The sequence below is a fragment of the Malaclemys terrapin genome, chromosome 4 (assembly GCF_027887155.1).
Source record: "Malaclemys terrapin pileata isolate rMalTer1 chromosome 4, rMalTer1.hap1, whole genome shotgun sequence".
NCBI classification, from domain to species: domain Eukaryota; kingdom Metazoa; phylum Chordata; order Testudines; family Emydidae; genus Malaclemys; species Malaclemys terrapin.
Window position 1 is genome coordinate 3,447,618 of NC_071508.1, and position 17,476 is coordinate 3,465,093.

Here is a 17,476-nt window from a genome sequence, read left to right on the forward strand (position 1 = left end):
TAGGTCCTGTCAATGGTTCTCCAGGTGCTTGTGGATCCACCCCCATTTCTTGCTCCCCTCCGCCAGCCAGCCAGCCCCCCTGCTCTCAGACTGGATCAGAGCCAGGACCCCTTAGAGGGGAAAGGCCCTGTGTCCCATTCCCCACCCCTCTGAGCCAGCCAGTGCCCCCTGGATCAGGGGCCCCCGTAACACAGCAAAGGCCCTATATCCCAGAACCTGAACCCATTCCTGTATGCCATGTGGCTTTCCCCAAACCCATGGATGGCACTTTACTCTTCAGCACCCGAAGCATCACCCCTTACAGTTCAAGAGCACCCCCCCAGCCGCTCAAGGATTAAACATGCTCCCAATTTTTTGGGGGTGGGGGGGGGGTTAACACTTTGTGCCCTGCCCTAGAATCCCCACCTCTCCCACCCAAAACCTACATGTTGCACACAGCAAAATGGCTCAGGGCCCCCAGCCTGGCGAGCCCAGGCCTGGATGGGTGAATCACTCTGGTTCCTGCTCACCCTACCACAAAGCTTTGCTCGCTGGACCCTCCCTCAGGGATCCCAGGACCGAGCAGGGCCCAGAGCCTGATCACCAGAGGAAACTATGTCCTTGCATGATCCAGTCCCTGCTCCCAAGGTCAGGCCCCATCACCAGGCTCCGAGCCACTCTGAGCTCATTGTCCATCTCTCTGCAGCAAGGGAAGCACCGCAAAAAAGCTCCACACAGGGTCTGCATGACGATTAGCCTCATGCCGTAACTGCACACCTTTCCCACCCCTGTAAGACTGGCTCAGCAGGGTGGAAATGCAGACACCTTTAGACTCTCCTCCCAAAGCTGGGAATGGAACCCAGGAATCCTGACTCCCAACTCTCCTGATCTAAACTAAAAAACTTCCCTTCCCAAGCTGCAAATAGAAACCAGGAGTCTTGACTTCCTTCTCTCCCCACCCTATTAGGCCCCACTCCCAGAGCCAGGAATAGAACCCAGAAGTCCTAGCTCCCAGCCCAGCTCCTAACCCAGGAGACCCCACACTCCTCCCAGAGCTGGAACTAGAACCCAGGAGTCCTGTCTGAAGCTTAATCTCCCCCCATTTCCTAGCAAAGATTTCAAATCTCAGGCCCTAAACACTTGCCTCAAGACAACTAGTTAATCTATGAGGAGTTGTAGTAATAGCAACACCTGCAGCATCTCAGCAGGCCTGGTGGACTCTTCTTCCTCCAGAGCCCATCACGTATCTATTAACACCACCAAATGAGCACAGCTGCTCTGACAGCCTCAGCAGGGCTGCCATCAGAGGCCCTCCAGGCCATTAAAACCACACAGGTTTCCTTACACAGCCTGCTGATTCTGGTGGCCAGGAAAAGGAGTAGTTGGAAGGCCTCTCCGTAACCCCTAGAGCTGGGGAAAAGGGAAGCTCAGTCTCTGTGGCCTGGTTAGCCCCAGCCTCCCCTCTGAGGTTTGTGAGCAAGGGGACCAGTTCATATCAACTGTGGTGAATTTTGGGAGGTGGACACATTTGCCCTACACACTGGGCTGAGAACCCACCAACTCATTAAACACAAGGTAACAGATTTGGGGGCCTAGAGGGGAAAGATCCTGCATGCCATTTCCACACCTCCTCCCACCCCTGCCCCTGGACAGCTAGCCCCCTGGCCTGGGGTCAGATTGGAACCAGCTTTCCCCAGAAGGGGAAGGTTCCCCATACCCTATTCCCAGTATCCCCTTGTCAGAAGCCAGAACCTCCCCATCTCCTGCTTGTACAAACCCCACTCTGACATGCCCTCCTCACATAGGATTGCCTGCAATCCCTTATTCAAAGGACATCCCTTATTTTTTCATCTCCTTACAACAAGATCAGGTGTTGCTGAGCATTGCAAAAAGCAACAAGAAACACCCCTGCTGAAGGTAGGTGAGTCCTGCTTATTATTGGTAGTATTATTAAACTACAACTGATGATAATAATACTGGGAGAAGGGGTGGGGCAGGGTGCTATGAAAACAGTCCCTTATATTTGAAATACAATGTTGGCCTATCCTGACACCGCCCTCCTGCCAGCTCTTGCTAGGACTATCAAAAGCAAGAGAGTTGTAGTCCAAAAGCCAGGCTGTCCAAGGAAACATGTCCCAGGGTGCGCGTGGGGCAGGAACAGAGTTGAATTTTAGCTCTAATACAGAGAGAGTGCTTGATGACTGTGAGAAATCAGCTGGTGAGAGTTAACACAGAAACATTGAGAGAACAGGATGTGTGAACCACAGAAGTGTGAGAGTGGGGGGGGGGAGAGGGGGTTAATATCCTGAAGTAGGAAGTGCCACAGATTAATTATGTACTCAGGAAAAGAGAAACTTGCTCTTTCATATCAACTGCATTCAGCTTCTCCTCCCCTCCCCCAAGGGAATGTCTAGGTGAGGTCCTGTGGTCACAACCCCAGTAGATGATTCTCAATCACATGCACGCCCTTGTGGGGACAGGGATTTAGGACATTGTACTCTCTCAAATACCTTCCCTTTAAAGGGTGGGTGTTTGCTGGAGTGTCCTTAATATAGGAGAGCCTCTGAGGCGGAGCTAAGGCCCTCTAGCCCCACCCACAAATAGCCTGACTCTGCCTCTCTGTATAAAAGACCATGCTCAGGCAGTAGTGGTTTCCTTTAGAGCAAGGGATGGAGTTTATAAGGTAGGACTGTGTTTATAGGCAGTCTTAAGGAGGAGTGTTGGATAACTTAAGATAATCCTATATCTATGGGCTTTTGTAGGGAAGGGCTGAGAGTTAGGGCTTCTATGGTCTGTTCCCAGTTTTGGCTGGGGAGTAGGGTCTGGCTGGGGCAGCGATGTCTGGGAACTAGAATTCCTGGTTTCTGCTCTCTATGAAGAGAGCTTTAAGAAAGGACATTGTCACTCCTAGCAGGGAGATTCAGGCATAGAATGAGTATGAAGCCTGTTTTCACTAATCCCCTAGACCCTCTCAGACCTGGGTATAGAACCCAGGAACCCTGGCTTCCAGTACCCTCCTTCTCTGTCCCATAGACCCTTTCCCAGGTCTGAAGAAGGGCTCTGTAGAGCTGGAAAACTTGTCTCACCAACAGAAGCTGGTCTAATAAAAACATCTTATTTATCTTGTCTATCCATAGACCCTATGATAGCAATTTCACACAATATCCTGCACAAACCTTACTGAATTATGTGAAAACTTATTGAATTAAATGTATGTATCATTGTGTGCTAGGGATTGTATTTAATTCCATGGGACATGAGGACTGTTGCCCTCCAAAAATTAAGAACAGGTTGAAGAGGCAAATTCACTCAAGTTGTAACACCTCCAGAGAGCTACCACCACCTGGAGAGAGGCTTACTTATACTCATTTAGACTAGGTTCTTCAAGGCCCAATGGACAAAGAAGGGACATTGAGTTAAATAGCCTTAGTTAAAAGTGATTCAGAGCCTTATTTCTAGTGCTCCAAACAGACAGGACCTTGTCTCGAAGGGCTGCCTCAATCCTTCCTGGGAAGGTTTGGAAGGACATGTCCCAGTCTGTTCGTTTGTTCTGAGCCAAAGGTGTTGTGAGCTTGTAACCACAGAAAAAACACTTGGTGAAAAGGTTTGAAGGACAGTTCAGCATCCAGAGCCCTTGTTGGAGCTGGGGTGATCTTTGGTGAGGTTATTAGCATGCATGTAGGTTCTTTTATTGCTTTTAATGTTTTCTCTATAATGCTTTCCCTGTGAGAATGAATTTTCTTGCTTAGACAGAATGGTGTGATAATTTATAACTGTGGCAATTACACTGTTTTCTATCTCTAAGAAGAAAAATAAAGCAGGTTGGCTTAGGCAGTCTGGCTTGCTGGGGAATTCACAGTGTAGGTAGGGAACTTTGGAGCCTCAGAAAACCCCAGTCAAGAGGGAGAGAGATGTGCATCTCCACCCAAGAGAGGTGACAGCTGCAGAACTGGAAACCTAAAAGCAGGTGTCCTTGCTGGACCATACAGAGGAGTTACAAGTTCAATGGCCCTAAATGAGACAGACTCCACTCCCCTTGTAATTTCTCTGGAGTTTACTCTTAGGGACTTGCCTTAATCACCAGCCCCGCCCCCCCACACACACACACTCAGGTTTTAGTTCCCATAGGAGTTGTGGGAACCCTCCCCCCTGGAGTAGAAAACAGTAACACATAAACCATTCATATAATGAAATTTAATATAATGGTCCCAAAGATACTGCCCAGGGTTGCAATATCTGTCACACCAGATCTCCTGAGTGTCTTATCTGTTGAACCATGCCACCTCTCTAAAACATTATTTTTAAAACTTGAACACATTAGAGTTTTGATTTTCATGATAAAATTACATAGAGTGGAAGGGAATGCAAAACATGATCAAATTATTCATCAAAGCTGCTGAGAGAACTTTCTTCTCTCTAACATTCTCCCCAGGGCGTCCTTCACCTCCTTGTTCCTCAGGCTGTAGATGAGGGGGTTCAGCATGGGGATCACCATCGTGTAGAACACAGAGATCACCTGGTCCTGCTCCAGTGAGGAGGTGGAACTGGGTCGTAAGTAGGTAAAGAACGTCGTCCCATAGAATATAGCCACAGCTGTCAGGTGGGAGGAACAGGTGGAGAAGGCTTTGCGCCTGCCCTCAGAGGAGTGGATCCTGAGTATGGCAGCGGTAATATACAGATAAGAGAAGAGGATGATTAGTATGGTAGTCAATTGTATGGAACCAGCAAAGATAGAAAGCAGCATTTCATTGGTGTGAGTGTCGGTGCAGGAGAGCCGCATGAGCGGAAGGACATCACAAAAGTAGTGATCGATTACATTGGGCCCACAGAAGGACAGCTGAAAGGTGCAGCTGGTAAACATAGTTGCATTTGCAACTCCAGCCATGTAGGAGCTAGCCAAGAGCCAGATGCAGGACCTCTTGGATATGATGAGCCTATAGAGGAGTGGATTACAGATGGCCACATAACGGTCATAGGCCATCACCGCAAGGAGGAAAGACTCAGAGGTGACAAAGACAAAAAAAAAATACAGCTGTGTAGCACATCCAACGTAAGAAATGGCCTTACTCTCCCTTGAGAAGTTCACCAGCACCCTGGGGGTGATGGATGAGGAATAGCCAAGATCAACAAGTGACAAGTTGCTGAGCCAGAGATACATGGGTGTGTGAAATCGGGAGTCCCTCCAGATTAGGCCAATCATCCCCAAATTCCCCAGCAAGGTGAGAACATAGATCACCAGAAATAGGAGGAAGAGAACAACCTGCCGTTCTGGATGGTCAGTGAATCCTGCAAGGATGAATTCAGTCACGGTGGTGTCATTTCCCCGGGTCATTGCTTCACACAGGCTTTGAGGACAGACATGCACAGAGGGAATTTCTGTATAAATAAAAAAGTGTGAGGCCCCGGAATTCCGTATGACCAATGACAGCATTTTTGTCCATTTGAGACCCTTGTTCGCTGAAAGTAAGAATATTTTTACCCATGTGTGTGTATCTCATTCTTTCTCTTTCAATGTGGACAATCTGTAAAGAGCAACTATTGGCAAAAAACTGTAGCATAGTGCTGACTTGATTGCCAGAGGGTGATGTTCACTGTTGGCTCAGTTGAAAAACCTTTCCCCCCACAGCAGAAATCAAGGGAGTTTACATTAGAGGTGGGTGATTTTTTTTTTTTTTTTTTTGGTTTGGTTTGGTGGCTGACCTGAAAAATCCCAAAATAACAGCAACTTGTTCCCTCCTCCCCCCCAAAAAATCATTTACTTGTCAGGTTTTTACCCTTTGCTCCCTTGGAATCTGTGGAACTCCTTGCTTTAGGAAGTTGTGAAGGCTAGGACTGTAACAGGGTTTAAAAGAGAACTAGATAAATTCATGGAGGTTATGTCCATTAATGGCTATTAGCCAGGATGGGTAAGGAATGGTGTCCCTAGCCTCTGTTTGTCAGAGGGTGGAGATGGATAGCAGGAGAGAGATCACTTGATCATTACCAGTTAGGTTCACTCCCTCTGGGGCACCTGGCATTGGCCACTGTCAACAGACAGGATACTGGGCTGGATGGACATTTAGTCTGACCCAGTATGGCCATTCTTATGTTCTTATGTTCTTTTTTTAAAAGTTACATCTAACACATTTTTTTTAAATAAAACGTCATTTCCAAACACAACCTTGAAACACATTGTTTCAAAAATGTCAAAATGAAATATTTCACCTTTTTATTTTTTTCCACCCTGAAACTATTTGCTGAATTTGACACAAGTCTGCCAGCAGCTTTGGGTGATGCAAAACTGCATTTTTGGGTGAATAAATTATTCAGAACAATGGGAAAGGTACACAGTTTGCCTGATCACCAGGTAAGGGTGACCAGATGTAGGCGAGGTTGTTAATTTGTCAGATGCTCTGACCCTAGAGTAAGCAGGGGATTAGAATCTACTCAGGTATTTTAATCACAAAAGAGATTAAAGACCAACTTCTTTAAACGTTAAATTCTCCTGTGATACTTTCCAGGAGTATCCAGGGCTGTGAGGTGCCTCAGCACCACCTACCCTTAGCATGAGGAAGTCTTGTCTGCACTGGCTCTAGACCTGAATTCACCAGCCTGTGGCAAGACAAGCACTGCCTTCCAGGCCTCGCTTTCTCTGTGCAGGTTACCCATAGGCAAACACTAACCCCCCAAATCTTCTGAGTGTCCCTCTGGTGTACTCAGCCCCTGTTCCACTGAACACGCCCAGAGCTCTCAGCCTCGCTACTCCCAAAGAAATTGTACACAGCTGCTTGCAAGACACACCTTAGGATCGCCACACTACTTAACACACAGCACTTAGATATATAGAAAACAAGAATAAATTGATTATCAAAGAACAGAGATTCAAGTGATAGAAAGTAAGATAATTGGAACCAGTTACTTATAAAACAAAATCATAACATGCTTCCTAGAGCCTAAACTTAAGTAACAAGGCACAACAATGTCAAAAGACAGGCCTCGGAGCTTGAATCCATAACTTTGCTAGACACTAAACATCATGGTTTTAATAAAGACTCTGGATTTATGGGTTATTACAATGACCTGTAACCCACTAATCCCGGTTTTGTACTTTTTGCAGAGGTGTTAACAAGCCACTTCACCTTGAATGGTCTCTTACAATATGTGTTAACTCCTTATGCTAAACAAGCTGTTCCACCTTGTGTTTAGCTGTGACACTCTAAGTTGCTTTCCTAGATCTGAAGAAGAACTCAAAAGCTTGTCTCTTTCACCAACAGAAGTTGGTCCAATAAAAGACGTTATCTCACCTGCCTTGTCTCTCAAGGTGTTCCCCCTATTACCCACAAGATAGCTTAGCCCAGCATTTTCAACCAGTTTGGCTGAGATCCCTTCTCCTAAAACCAAGCCCGCTAGCAGCTTGTCCTCACAGGTTGAAGGAATAATTGGGGGTTAATCTGCATCCCAGAAGTGGTTTCAAAGATCCTTACCCTTACACAGGTTACCCCTGTTGTTTTTTCCTGCAGCTTCCGTCATCTATTGATTAGCCTTTTGCTCAGACTGCAAATAGTGTCCATACTGTAATTAATTTGCACATGACCAGTTACAGTGAGATAAGCATCACAGGAATACGTGGATTACTTTTTAGTGACCTGTGTTAACTCACAAACCCAGAGACCCTATTTTTTTGGTATACAAACATAAGTCTTCACATATTTTACATACATACATACAACTCGCAATGATTATGACCAGTGGGGCACAGGCTTTCATTAGAGAGCTTACATGATAAAATCTGGTGGACTAGTGTGTTGATATCAGACCCAGAGGTTTCCTTGTGTATCTATGTGCCCTCTGCTAGTTGGTATCAAGAGATTTTTAGGTCACATTTCCCTCTTGGCCAAGTCTAGTAACTTCAGAATAAGTCCTTTGGAAGCTGATTTCTGTGACCCTTACACTCCCCGTATTGTGTTGCCAGGGCTAACGCTGTTGCTTTGCTGTGAATGATCCTTGTGGTCAATTCTGGTGCTTCCTCCTGGAAATCTCATAGGAATTATTAATCTCTACCCAATGCAGGGCCGTTGCAGAACCAGTAAAGCTCAGAAGGTGAACTGGGATTTATACACTACCCATTGGGATCCCATGAGGAGGCCTCTTACAAGGGGGCGAGAGGAGAAAGGACTCAGAGTTTGGGAGGACAGTTAATACCGACAGCACATGAAATTAATCAAAAACATTTTGCTGTTATCTGCAGCACCATCGCTCTCCCCAGACACAGCCCAAGCTCAGGGTACATCCTAGCAACACAACGATTCACCTGCTGTGTGCTGCTGGTGGGTCCTTGCCCAGGGCTGCTCCTTAGATTCTGAATGTAGCAGCTTCAGCTGAAGGGGCCGTTTCCTACATAAGTAGCTCTCCGATCAGTTAGGAAGTTTTAGGTCGAAATTATACCTTCAAACTGATTTTCCAGTGGATCATTAGATTTTTCTTGCTGCTCACAATAGGTTTTAACTCTTTTTTTTCCCCCCGCTAGTGCTACACAGACAAAGCAAACCTACCTGCGTAAGGATTAATAATTTGTGATGACTCCAAGAGATTCCTCTCTAGAGGAAGGGAAGGGGGCTGATTTATATTCTCTTACAGGCCGTTGGGACCTTAAATCTCTCCAAGTTCGGACCGTCGGATAGACAAAGGAGCTTCAGCTATCTTCATGTTGCTGGGGCCAAGTATATTCGTGGAGAAGTGATTTGTATAACACCGTGCGAGGCCACCGTGGGGCATGTCAGTAATTGGTCCCAGCGTGTCCATAGATCACTGAGACCGAATGATTCAAAGCACTGGGAATGGAATATGGAGACTTTTCAGTGCTAGGTGTTGGGCAGATTGGATGACTCAAGAGCTTGGGAATTATCTAAAGGTTCAGGGCTACACTGTGCTTTGGTCACCCGCTCTGTGTAAGGGGCAGTGCTTAACTATTCCACCCCAGGAGGGGGTCAGGGATTGAATTGTGACTCGGGTGCCACAGCAGATCGCTACCCTCATCTATGCTGGTTCATTGAGACATTGATCTCTGCAAACTTTCTACCCACCCGTGTGTCAGCTGTGCAGCCTTCACTTTCCCCATAGTGTCCCCTACGTAGAGTTAAGTTTGTGGGGTCCTACTACTCCTTATCTGCGAATGATCCCCATAAAGCCAGGCCAGGCTCTGGCTCTCAGAACGTATGTCTGTTTCATTTAAGCATCCAAAGCTTTTCTGTGAACCTCTGGAATCTATAACACTGGGCTGGCAATGAGCAAAACGTGGGTGGCAAACACCCACTTTCTCATGAGAGTCCCAGCCCCTCTACTCCTGGTCTCAGTTGGACACTGAAAACACTAAGGCCAGGTCTACACTGGCAATTGAAAGACAAAACTTCTGTTGTTCGCAGGTACTTAGCAGGTACCCTCCCCTGAAAGACAAAAGTTTGCCGTGAGAAGTGCCTGTGTGAACCATCGCATTGTCGGCAGGAGTGCTCTCCTGTCAACAATGCAAACCCCACTCGTTGGGGGTAGAAGAATTTTGTTGACAAAAGTGCCGACCAACAGCGTTCACACCACCCAACTTTTAGCAACCCGGCCGTGTCACTAAAAGCCATGTAATATAGACATAGCCTAAGGCATAAAAATATATGTGAGTGTTTCAGAATCTTAAACCAACTCATGTCTGAATGTGGGACTTGAAGAAGAGCTGGGGTGTATGGTGGGAAAAATAGTTTGTTCTGGATTAGGGGGGGGGTTGGAACAAGTTCATTTATATTCATAGGGAATATATATTTAACATAGACATAGAGGAACCAAATATCGAAATGACTTTTATGTTAGATTAAGGAAAACAACAGAACAAGAAAGAACAAATGTAAGTCCTCAGGCAAAAGCACAGTGTGTGCATGTCTTTGTCCTCAGTCACATGATGCATCACCTCTGCCTTGCAAAATAGCCGCTGCCTCTGCAGACAGCAGATTTCTTGGTAACGGGATCGTCAGGCGAGGGAACGAGGGGGAGTTCATCTCTCACTCTTCGGCATCAGTGCCCAGGCTGCCTACCAGGGTCCCAGCCAGAGCCAGTTATCACACTATGGTTTCTTGGGTGGATGGGGTGGGGATATAAATACCTGAACATTAGGAATTTCTGGGATTATCAAAGAAGCTTGAGGGTATCTAAATCTCATAGCTGAGCACAACTGAGACCAGCAACTCAACTTTCAAGAAAACATCTTCCCCAGGAAGAGTGTGTGTGTGTGGGGGGGGACGACTTAACCCTTCATAGATTCTGCATGGGGGCTTTGTTGAGGGCTAGCAGACCTAGTGGTCAGGCTGCTGCCAAACCATCTCTGAGTTTTGGGATGGGTTTTCTGGGCAGCCTGGAGGCCCAGCAGCCAAGTTACAGTTCATCACCTCCCCCCCAACCGTAGATCCCTCTGAGGCCTCTGGGGTGGATGGAGGAGATGGAAAGGGGAGAGGGATCCAGGCTCTAGGTAGACTTTAAGTTGTCATGGGATAAGAGGGAAGATCCTTTCATGGATTGAGAATTGGTTAAAAGATAGGGAACAAAGGGTATGAATAAATGGTGAATTTTCAGAATGGAGAGGGGTAACGAGTGGTGTTCCCCAAGGGTCAGTCCTAGGACCAATCCTATTCAACTTATTCATAAATGATCTGGAAAAAGGGGCAAAGTTTGCAGATGATACTAAACCGCTCAAGATAGTTAAGACTGTGAAGAACTTCAAAAAGATCTCACAAAACTAAGTGATTGGGCAACAAATTGGCATATGAAATTGAATGTGGATGAATGTAAAGTAATGCACATTGCAAAAAATAACCCCAACTATACACACAATATGATGGGGGCTAATTTAGCTACAACTAATCAGGAAAGAGATCTTGGAGTCATTGTGGATAGTTCTCTGAAGACGTCCTTGCAGTGTGCAGCAGCAGTCAAAAAAGCCAACAGGATGTTAGGAATCTTTCAAAAAAGGATAGAGAATAAGACGGAGTATATTTTATTGCCCTTATATAAATCCATGGTACCCACATCTTGAATACTGAGTACAGATGTGGTCTCCTCATCTCAAAAAAGATATACTGGCATTAGAAAAGGTTCAGAGAAGGGCAACTAAAATGATTAGGGGTTTGGAACAGGTCCCATGTGAGGAGAGATTAAAGAGGCTAGGACTTTTCAGCTTGGAAAAGAAGAGACTAAGGGGGGATATGATAGAGGTATGTAAAATCATGAGTGGTGTGGAGAAAGTGAATAAGGAAACGTTATTTTCTTGTTCCAATAATATAAGAACTAGGGGCCACCAAATGAAATTAATGGGCAGCAAGTTTAAAACAAAAGGAAGTTCTTCTTCACACAGCACACAATCACCTGCAGAACTCCTTGCCTGAGGAGGCTGTGAAGGCTAGGACTATAACAGGGTTTAAGAGAGAACTGGATAAATTCATGGAGGTAAAGTCCATTAATGGCTATTAGCCAGGATGGGTAAGGGATGGTGTCCCTAGCTTCTCTTTGTCAGAGGGTGGACATGGATGCTTAGCTGGCAGTCTGAATGAGAAAATCCCTAGATGGGAGCTGACATGGTTCAAAGAGAAAGCACTTCTGGAAAAGCCATTTTGTCAGGGTGAGATATTCAGAAGTGCCTAAGGGAATGACCAGTACAAGTTCCGGGGAAAGTATTATTTGCATTTTACATAGTGAGGAAGTGAGACATAGACGGTAGTGCTCAAATTTTTTTTTAAAAGAGCTTTAACGTTGAGTGCCCATATTTAAACACCTGGGCTGACGTCATAAGTGCCTGAGTGACATTTTCAGCCATTTTTAATGTGGCTGTATCTTTCAAGGATCTAAAACCAGAGCCCTGCGTGGATACAAAATTTGTAACTGCATCTGATCTGCAATCCGCAAAAAAATTATCTGTGGCTATAAAGTGAATATCCACAGATTTGCAGGGCTCTAGATACAAAGTTTGTGTCTGCATCAGGTCCCTGATCCACAGAAATGGTCCGCAGTTATAAAACAGATATCTGTGGATTTGCAGGGCTCTAATTAAAGGAACCAGTTATGAATCTATTTTCCAATATATGTCACTTTTTGCACATTCTGAGGTGAGTTACCTCATGAGCATCTGATCAGGATTTGGGGGATGGGAGGGGAGGAATGGGCCAGTTCTCTTTGAAACAAAGAAAAGGGGAAGAAAGAAAACACCCCGAAGTTGGAGCAATAACTGGACACAACACATCTTTGTGTGGTTATCCCTAGGGGATGTGAAGTTTTAATGATCCCATCTGTGTCTACCCTGAACTGCAGAACTCTGGGGCTCTCCAAGGATTCCATCCCCAAATGCCACTGAAAAACGTCTATAAACATGGCTTCCAAACACAATCCACTTTGCAGTCAAGAGTAACAGATGGCCCCCTCCTGACGGTAGGTTTAATTGCTCTGGTTTTGATGAAAGTGGAATAAATATTCTCTTTTGGTTCTGGCAATTTGAACTAATTCTGATTCAGAGCCAAATCTCATGGAGATCAGATTTATTGACTCCAGAGGTCCTGACTTTTCTAAGAAGGCTGCATCCTCAGCTGGTGTCAGTTGCCTAACTCCACTAAAGCCAATTTTCCATTTACATGTGCTGACGATCTGGCTCGTTAGAGCAGAGCAGTAGCTCTGCTATAGAAAAGGTTGAGACTCACTTATCATTGGCTCTAAAATCCACAGCCTTACTCAGACTGTCTTGAAATCAGCTGATCCTCGTGGAGGTCCAAGTTAGGGTTAATGGATTAAATTTGGAGTCACTCATGCAAGGGAAAAGCACCTTGAAAAGTCACGGGATATCAGAATTGTACAGTTCTCATCATGTTATTTTGTGAAAGCCCTGGGCACACTAGGGCTCTGGTTCTCCCCAGACTATTCTCACCTTCTTGGGGTTGATCCCAGCTAGTGTCTAGCACCCACTGCCCCTCTGAGGTAAGGAGCATTTCAAACATTATTCAAGGTAAACTTGCATGTGCAGGGGGAGGGCTGAAAGGGTTTCCAGGCAGCCTGGCCTCAGAACAACCAGGTGGCTCAAGATGACTGGATCCCAGGGCCCACCTTGCTCAGTGATTTTTGAATCCTGGCTTTGGCAGATTTCTAAACATGTGTATTGTCTACGTATGACAAGGAGGAAGGTGGAGAGGAGAGCTGAATTGCACGTGTGTGTGTGTGCGTGTGGTGGGAGGGAAAGCTTGGAGCAGCCAGGTCTTTTGGGGGATGGTCACAGCAATGGATGAGGTGGAGGGTTGGGCGTCAGAGCAGTGATAGAGGAATGTGTGTGGGGAGTGGTATCCACTGTCCAAACACTAGGGCTTTGAAAACCAAGTTCAATAACTAGAGCTCTGAAGAAGAACTGGCTTTTGAACAATGTAGGGTTTTTATTTTCCTGTGATCCTTTAATGTATAAGGGAAGCACTGGAACGGGTTACCTCAGGAGGTGGTGGAATCTCCTTCCTTAGAGGTTTTTAAGGCCAGGCTTGACAAAGCCCTGGCTGGGATGATTTAGTTGGGGATTGGTCCTGCTTTGAGCAGGGGGTTGGACTAGATATTCTTTGATTCGTTTTCATTCCCTCAAGAAACTGCTACTAAGCCAGGAGAGGGGTACCTGTGCGTGGATTGCTAGGAGAGAGTGTCACATACATCCAGGTGGAAGGGAGGTGCCTATCTGTGAGGCACGGGCAGTGCTTAGCAAATCAGTGGGTCCCATTGGCAAGCTTAGGGGACTCCCCACCTGGCATCAGGCTGGCTGTTGTGGAATGCATTTGAAGGTGCCGATCTGTCCCCGTTCATCGTACAGGGAGATTGTAGAAGCGCCTTCACTGGAGGTATTCAAAAGGAGGCTAGAGAGCCAGATGGATGGTTTAGGCACAACAAATCCTGCCTCGTGGCAGGGAGTGAGACTCAATGACCCTAGCGGTCCCTTCGACCGCTATGGTTCTGTGATTCTACAGGGAGGTACCTAACTCGGCTTTCTGGATTGCAGTGTTGTGCTTGTTTTTGTTTAGGTACCTAAAAGGTAGATGCCATGATGCTTGGAGCTGCACTGCCTGAGTCCCTTAAACACAGCGGGCCAGGTGATCATCCCCACAGACATGCCGAATAGAATCATATCCCACCATTGCTCCCGTTGATGTGAATAGCACCACCGCCCGGCTGGGGTAAGTTTGCTGCCCAAGTGAGAAAAGGTATCGGATCGGGTGCTCTGAGTGAAGGAAATTTTTTTGGTTTCTTCTTCAGAAAGGCAGGGCTGTAAAACTGGGCTTGTGATGAACACGGCCGTGCAGCTTTAATAGCTGAGTCACCGTGGTAATGTGAGGAGTGGAACCAGAGAAAGAGGGTCAGTTTTCTGGAGGGACCTACTTCATTGTGACGTCAGGAGCTCAGGAGTGCGAAGAGGGGTCAGGCTCCTTGTGCACAAATGCTAGAGGCTTTGCCTAGAACGCTGGATAGCCTCAGGCTGCTGAATAAAGGTCTCTTTCCTGCCACTCCCTGCTTGCCCACATCCCTTATTGCTAATGAAACAACTAGGCTGGCTCCATAACAGAAAGTGCAAAAGCACCCATGCCTCAGAGACGTTCACACACCAAGTAGTACTTTGCCATGCAAAACGTCTCATTGCTCCGTGGTTGCAGTAACTGATGTGGGTGATTGGATCAGAATCTGACCCTGGAAATGACATTGTGCAGGTGGGTGGGTTGTCAGCAGCAAAGATTGAACTTGTCCCTGTGGCTTCAAGAGCATGAGCCACCACTCCCTGAGCTAGAAAACCTAGCTTGAAGCCACTGCTGGACTCTGAACACTCCATGTAGTTCAGAGCGTAGAGGGAAACAGATCTTCATGGTGGGTTGGAGGCTTCTGGAATCCGGAGATGGATCCACTGCCTAGAATTTATGCTTTGTTGAAAGTGACAGAGTTTGAGGTGTTTGTATACAGCCCTTGTCAGGGTTCCCTCCCCACTCTGAACTCTGGGGAACAGACGTGGGGACCCGCATGAAAGACCCCCTAAGCTTATTTCTATCTATCTATCAGCTTTGGTTAAAAAACTTCCCCAAGGCACAAATTCTTCCTTCTCCTTGACCAGTATTGTTGCCACCACCAAGTGAGCTAGACAAAGATTCAGGAAAAGGACCGCTTGGAGTTCCTGTTTCCCCAAAATGTCCCCCCAAGACCCTTCTCCCCCTTTCCTGGGGAGTCTTGAGAATAATATACCAACCAAATAGGTAAACAAGTTGAGCACAGGCCTGACCGTTGGGTTTTTAGGACACTAAAATCCAATCAGGTTCCTAAAGCAAAACTTTATTATAAAGAAAAAAAGTAAAAGAAGCACCTCTGTAAAATCACGATCAAATGTAATTTTACAGGGTAATAAGATTTAAAACACAGAGGATTCCCCTCTAGGCAAAACTTCAGTTATAAAAAACAAGAATAATATTCCTTCTTAGCATAGGGAAAATTCACAAGCTAAAACAAAAGATAAGGTAATGCATTTCCTTGCTATTGCTTACAGTTTTTGTAATCTTGGATGCTTATTTTAGGTAGGGTTTTAGGAGATGGTTTTTCCAGCCCTGGTCGCTCTCTGTCCAAGAGAGAACAACAAAGAGACCACCAACAAAATTTCCCCCCACCGATTTGAAAGGATCTCTTTCCCTTATTGGCCCTTTGGGTCAGGTACCAACCAGGTTATTTGAGCTGCTTAACCCCTTACAGGTAAAGGAGGGATTTTATGCTACCCTTAGCTGTATGTTTCTGACAGCCCTCATTTGTCTCCTTTTTCAGTGTACTCCTCACTTTCTCACCTGCAGCGGAGAGTGCATCTGGGATAAATGGCGGAGAGGAATTACACAGCAGTGACTGAGTTCGTCTTGTTGGGATTCACACAAAACCCGAAGGTGCAGGTCATCCTCCTTGTGATGTTTCTGTTGATCTACATGCTGATACTAGTGGGGAATCTCACCTTGGTCACCTTAATCAGAACTGACTCCCAGCTTCACACCCCCATGTACTTTTTCATCAGCAACCTGGCCCTCTTAGATGTTGGTTACACTACCATTATCACTTCCAGCATACTGATTACTTTAGTATCAGCAAGAAAAGTCATTTTGTTTACTGGATGTGCTCTGCAATTCTTCTTCCTATGCATCGCATTGTCCTGTGAATATTACCTCTTGGGTGTCATGGCATATGATCGCTTCATGGCCATCTGCAACCCATTGCTCTACACCATCATCATGTCCAAGCGGTTTTGTGTGCTGCTGGTGCTGGGGTCATACATAGTGAGCTGCATGAATGCAATTGTTCAAACTATATTTATATTCAGTTTGTCCTTTTGCGACTCAAACATCATCAACCATTTCTTCTGTGATGTGCCCCCAATCCTGAAACTGTCCTGCTCTGACACCCACATCACAGACATTGTTCATTTCACCTGTTCCACTGTGGTGGTAACACCTACTATCTTGATCATCCTTATCTCCTACATATATATTGCAGTTGCTATCCTAAGGATCAACTCTGCCAATGCCCAACGCAAAGCTTTCTCCACCTGCGCCTCCCACCTGATGACGGTCACCATCTTCTACGGAACAGGATGTTTCATGTATTTACGGCCCAGTTCAAAGTACCTCATGGATCAGGACAAAATCATTTCTTTGTTTTATACCCTGGTGATTCCCATGTTGAACCCCCTGATCTACAGCCTGAGGAACACGGAGGTGAAAAAGGCCTTTACGAGGATGTTACACAGAAATATTGATTCTCACTGAATTTAAATGTTGGGAATGGGTTTTTAATGGTAAACGGGAGTGAATTCTTTACATCATTTTCTTGTTTTTTTGTGGCTAACCAACCCTGTTCATCTTGCACCAAAAACAACTAAGGGGCAGGTTTTTCAAGGAGATCTGCACCAAACAGCTACTATTTGGCAACTCATCAAGTAGCCAGGTTCTTAGAGCTGCTCAGCTCCCAGTTAGGAACCATTATGTGCTAAGGCAGCATTTCCATCTTCAAATGAAAGGCAAGCTGGTCCCGTGGTTCAGGCACTGGCCGAAGACATAGAAAACCTGGGTTCAATATCTTGGTCCACAATGGGCTTCCTGTGTGACCTTGGGCAAATCGCTTAGCGTCTCTGTGCCTCAGTTCTCCATCCTTACAACGGGGATGGTGGCACTGCCCGGTCTTCTGGAGTGCTGAAAGGGGAGCAATGTTAAAGTAAAAAAGACAGTAAACTGCTTGGAGAGCTACTGATGTAAGCAATAGGCTGGGGTCGGCAACCTGTGGCACGCATGCCAAAGGTGGCACGCAAACAGATTTTTAGTGGCACGCTGCTGCCAGCCGGGGTCCCAGCCACCAGCCCCGCTCAGCCTGCGGAACCCCCAGCCGGCAGTGGCTGAGAGGGGCTGGTGGCCGGGACCCCAGCTGGCAGGAGACATCAGACGGAACTCCAGACCGACAATGG

At 46.2% G+C, this 17,476-nt stretch overlaps 2 protein-coding genes across 2 annotated transcripts; one reads left to right on the forward strand and one right to left on the reverse strand.

Annotated features, from left to right (window-relative positions):
* Nucleotides 1-4,366: 4,366 nt before the first annotated feature.
* On the reverse strand, nucleotides 4,367-5,317 carry LOC128835662 (olfactory receptor 151-like). Its single transcript, XM_054025250.1, has one exon. The coding sequence runs from the start codon at nucleotides 5,309-5,311 to the stop codon at nucleotides 4,367-4,369; it is 945 nt and encodes a 314-aa protein (XP_053881225.1). The 5' UTR covers nucleotides 5,312-5,317.
* A 10,528-nt stretch (nucleotides 5,318-15,845) lies between these two features.
* LOC128835566 (olfactory receptor 1019-like) lies at nucleotides 15,846-16,784 on the forward strand. Its single transcript, XM_054025105.1, has one exon. The coding sequence runs from the start codon at nucleotides 15,846-15,848 to the stop codon at nucleotides 16,782-16,784; it is 939 nt and encodes a 312-aa protein (XP_053881080.1).
* Nucleotides 16,785-17,476: the final 692 nt, after the last annotated feature.